Here is a 4033-nt window from a genome sequence, read left to right on the forward strand (position 1 = left end):
CAATCTGCCAGGGCTGTGGGGACCCCACGAGGCTGGCTGTACTTGGTCCTATCCGTCAGCGCCAGCCCCGCCCTTGTCCTCCAAGATCCACTCAGGCACTAGTCTCTCCCCGCATTCCTGTTCCGTGATTCTTGATGTTCACATCTTCCTCCCCGTGGCCCCATACAGTTGCTGTTCAGATACTTAGTCCTCCGTCCTCCTAGTGTACTAAGGTTGGGTCCCTGTCTCCCTGGCTGGTCCCTCATATCACATCCCTACACTTTGACCACGTCTGAGATCTCTAAGCTCCAAGACACAGGTCTTTCCCGCTTTCCTGTCAGTCACTCAGGCCACATCACTCATGATGGTTGTGCTCTGTAGCCTATAAGGCCTACAAAGAGTTCAAGCTTTTCTCCGTGGACTCTAACTAGGCTCCAGAGGCCCAGGCCCCGCCCCCGCCCTCGCCCTCTGGTCCCGCCCCGATTGTCAGGGAATCTGGCCTTCTCAACACCCCCCGCCCCAGGTCTGGCCCCGCCTCCGCTTAACAAATTCCCGGTATTCTTGTCAGGCTAACCGCTCAGTCACCAACTCTAACCCTCAGATCTCTCTCTGTGTGTTGATCATTTGGTCCTGCCCTCTTCCCAGGCTTTAGTCCTAAATTTCTTTTCCCGCTCCTGGTCTGGCTGCAGGCCTCACACTCAGGCCCCACCCCTTTACCCAAGCTCCGTCCTGGCTACTCCTTCGCTCAGAGGATCCCACTCACCTACTCCTCCAGCTGACCAAAGTTCAGACCGCGGCCCCCTGGGCCCAGGGCAGGGCGGGGAACGGCCGTAGCAGAAAATAACCGAAAAGAACGGGGGTGCGGGTGAAGGCAAGTGGGCGAGACTGCGAGGGCGGACCCCGAGATCTAGGCCCCGCCCCCGGGCTCGAGGCCCCGCCCTCCTTGAGCCAGCTTGGGCACGGCCCCTTATGAACCCGGTTCTCCCTTTGAAATACTCGGGAGTCTTCTTCCCCGCCCCCAAGCCTTGTAGTCCTAGGCCCCACCTCTACAGAACGTTTTAAGACCCTCCCCTTTATAATGCCCCGCCCCTCTCCGTTAGTCTCTCTCCCGAAGCCCCGCCCATTACAAACACTGCTACGTAGCTCCTCCCTTTTGGAGCTCTCCGTCGTCCAGCCCCTAAAGACAATTTACTTATAAGCTCCGCCCTCTTAGGACTTGGCGACCTCTCTTCCCTGGACCCTCTCCTTGCTCGGGCCCGCCCAGAAGGCCCTTCCTCCGTGAACCCGCCCCTTTCTTGACGCACGCGCTTGTCCGCGCCTTCGGCGTCCTCACCCTCTCCTTCCCCCTCTCCTTCCCCCAGGTCCTCCGACCCCGCCTCCTTGCAAATGCTCCCTTCTAGCCCCACCCCTTTTCGAACCTAGCCAGGCACCCAGCCCCTCCCATTTAGAACCCAAAACGTAGACCCTCGCCTCTTTAGAACCTTGAGACCAGGCTCCGTCCCGGACCCCTTCCCCATATCCTCAGGGACCAATGGCGCGGATGGGTGGGAAAGTAGGGGATCCTCTCTGGATCCTGAGAAAATGCGGGCTGGGGGGCTGTTCGCTGGAGCCAGTGCCGGGCTCTAGGACCCAGCGGGCAAGTGCGCCTGCCTCGCGCTTACCCCTCCCCCAAGCCGCCCCCTCCCCCCCACCCATCTTTCAGGTTCCCCCTCCCTCCCCCCTCGCCCCGGCTCCCGGTGCCCGTCTCTAGCGCCGCCGGAGCCAGCGAGGGAGCCGGAGCGAACGGGAGGAGGAGGAGGAGGAGGAGGAGGAGGCCACGTCGCCACCGCTCGGAGCCCGGCCGGAGCCTCCCAGGCAGGTGCAGAGGGGGGCGAGGGGGCGGGGGCTGACAGACCGCCTGTCACGGTGAGGGGGCAGACAGCACCGCGCTGCGCCTCCTGCCCACCGGGGCGCCCCCCCAGACCCTGGCTGGGAGGACAAGGGGGTGGGGGCCCCCAAACTGCGCGGCAGCCATTTGGGGTACCAGTGTCCATTTGGGGGGCCTGGACTTTCTCGGAGGACGCCCCATTCATAAAATTCCGTACTGGACCCTCACCGTTGGGGAACTCAGGGGACCACTCCCCCCGGGAAACAGATGTGTGGGAAGCGTAGGGCATCCAGAAAGCCCAGCGTCCCATCCCAGTAGGCCCTGGTGCCGGGGGGACCCCTGCCCTCTTTCTCTGCTTCACCTGTTGTCGGGGGAGGCGGGCGGACAAAGGAAGCAGCGTCACGTGACTGCTCATTCACAAAATCCCATCCCATTGAGAAAAGGGGGCTGGGGGCGCTGCAGCCGCCCCTTCCCCTCCCCAAGGGCTGGGGAAACCCGGCAGCCTGCAGGTGGGGGAAGGGGCTAGACCTCGTTGCTGGGGTCCCATAAGGCTGGGGCGCCAAGGTCCCTGCGCTCGGCGGTAGTGAGGGGTTGGACGCTGATCCCGATTACTGGGCGGAGGGCTACGTCCCTTGAGCTGGGGGGCGGGGTAAGATGGTTCTGAAAGATGCTGGGGCGGGGAGGGAGAGGAGGAGGGATCAATTCCCCCCGCCCCCCACCCCCCCGCAATCTCTGCCCCTTGCCTTTCCTCGGCAGGGGCCTGAGAGAGCAGGCTTGATTTTTGTGAATGAAATGCTCTCTGGATGTGTCTCGGTCGCCCGTTTCTGGCTTCCTCTGCCTCCATCTCCCTTTCGGCCTGTCTCTGGCCATTTCTGGTTCTCTCCCTGCTCCCTGCCCATCTCCCGTTGCTGGGTGACTCAGTGAGCTTTGCATCCGGCCTCATTCATAAATCCGGGAAGGGGTGGGGGGGAAGAGAGCCTGGGTTTCTCACCCAGCCAGTGGCCTGGGCGGCAGGGTGCGGAGGCAGTGTAGGGGGCACTGGAGCTGAGTTGATGGGCTCTAAGAAAATACATATGCGCAGGCACCCAGCTGTGAGGGGGACGATGGGTGGGGCCGTGGGTACGTGCTGAGGGAGGAGAAGGAGACAGGGTCGATAGGGGATGAGCAGGAGGAGGAAGGGAAGTGGAAGAGCAAAGCTATGGGGGTGAGGATGGGAAAGATGGGGGAAGGGAGGAAAGGTGGGTATGGAGAAAGAAGGTAGGCATGGGAGAAAAGAGATGGCAAGAGGAAGAAAGAAGCCATGCTGGAAGAAGGTGGGCATAAGAGAGGTGACGGGTGTGGGGAGACAGTGGGCCTAGGGGAGGAGGTGGGTGTGGAAGGTAAGGTGAGTAGGGGTGACTAAGATCCAGCTGCAGTAGATCCAGCTGTGAGGGATGAAGAGCAGAGATGAGGGTTGGGGGAACGCTGAATAGGAGAGCAGGATTTGACGCTCACTGACCCTGTTGTCCCTGTCCCCCCACCTCCTCCAGGTACATGGTTCGGGTCCGAGCCGTGGTGATGGCCCGAGATGACTCCAGTGGGGGCTGGCTGCCTGTGGGGGGCGGGGGCCTCAGCCAGGTGAGCGTATGTCGGGTCCGAGGGGCCAGGCCCGAGGGGGGGGCCCGCCAGGGGCACTACGTCATCCACGGGGAGCGCCTCCGGGACCAGAAAGTGAGCCACCCTGGGGCGTGGGGGTAGGGTGTGGGTGTGGGCAAGTAGGGGAACGGGACTGGGGATGTAGAGGTGAGGTCAGGTCATCTCGCAGCACCGGGATGTGCGATGGAGTTGGAAGCATATCTGTCCTCTGTCTGAGAGTGGGGAGTTTGCGGACTATTGGGGGTTATTAAGCAGGTCCTGTCCACTGCCGTTGCCTGCTGGACTGTCACAGCAGCCTCGCACAGGCCTCCTTGCCCTGCTGCTGCTCCCTCCCCCAACCTCAGTCTGTTCAAAAGGGGCTGGGCTAACACCTGACTCAGATCCTATCCCTCCTCGGCTCGGAACCTTACCCGTGGCTCCATCTTGCACAGAGATCCTCACCACGAGGATTTTACACCACTGGCCCCTGTCTGCCCTAAGTATATGGAGGCATTTGGTGGGGGGACCGTCTGGAAGTGTCCAATAGGGTTTACAATCCTAATGTGGGTTCAG

General features: G+C 61.9%; 1 protein-coding gene across 1 annotated transcript in view; it reads left to right on the plus strand.

The window, feature by feature from the left end:
- Positions 1–3379: 3379 nt before the first annotated feature.
- The window catches only part of SPRED3 (sprouty related EVH1 domain containing 3), a 5322-nt gene continuing 4668 nt past the window's right edge, over positions 3380–4033 (plus strand). The window contains 1 exon segment of the mRNA XM_007471070.1: positions 3380–3556. Within this exon segment, the coding sequence (XP_007471132.1) occupies positions 3380–3556 (177 nt within the window).

This window comes from Lipotes vexillifer, unplaced genomic scaffold (assembly GCF_000442215.2).
Source record: "Lipotes vexillifer unplaced genomic scaffold, Lipotes_vexillifer_v1.1 scaffold182, whole genome shotgun sequence".
NCBI classification, from domain to species: Eukaryota; Metazoa; Chordata; class Mammalia; order Artiodactyla; family Lipotidae; genus Lipotes; species Lipotes vexillifer.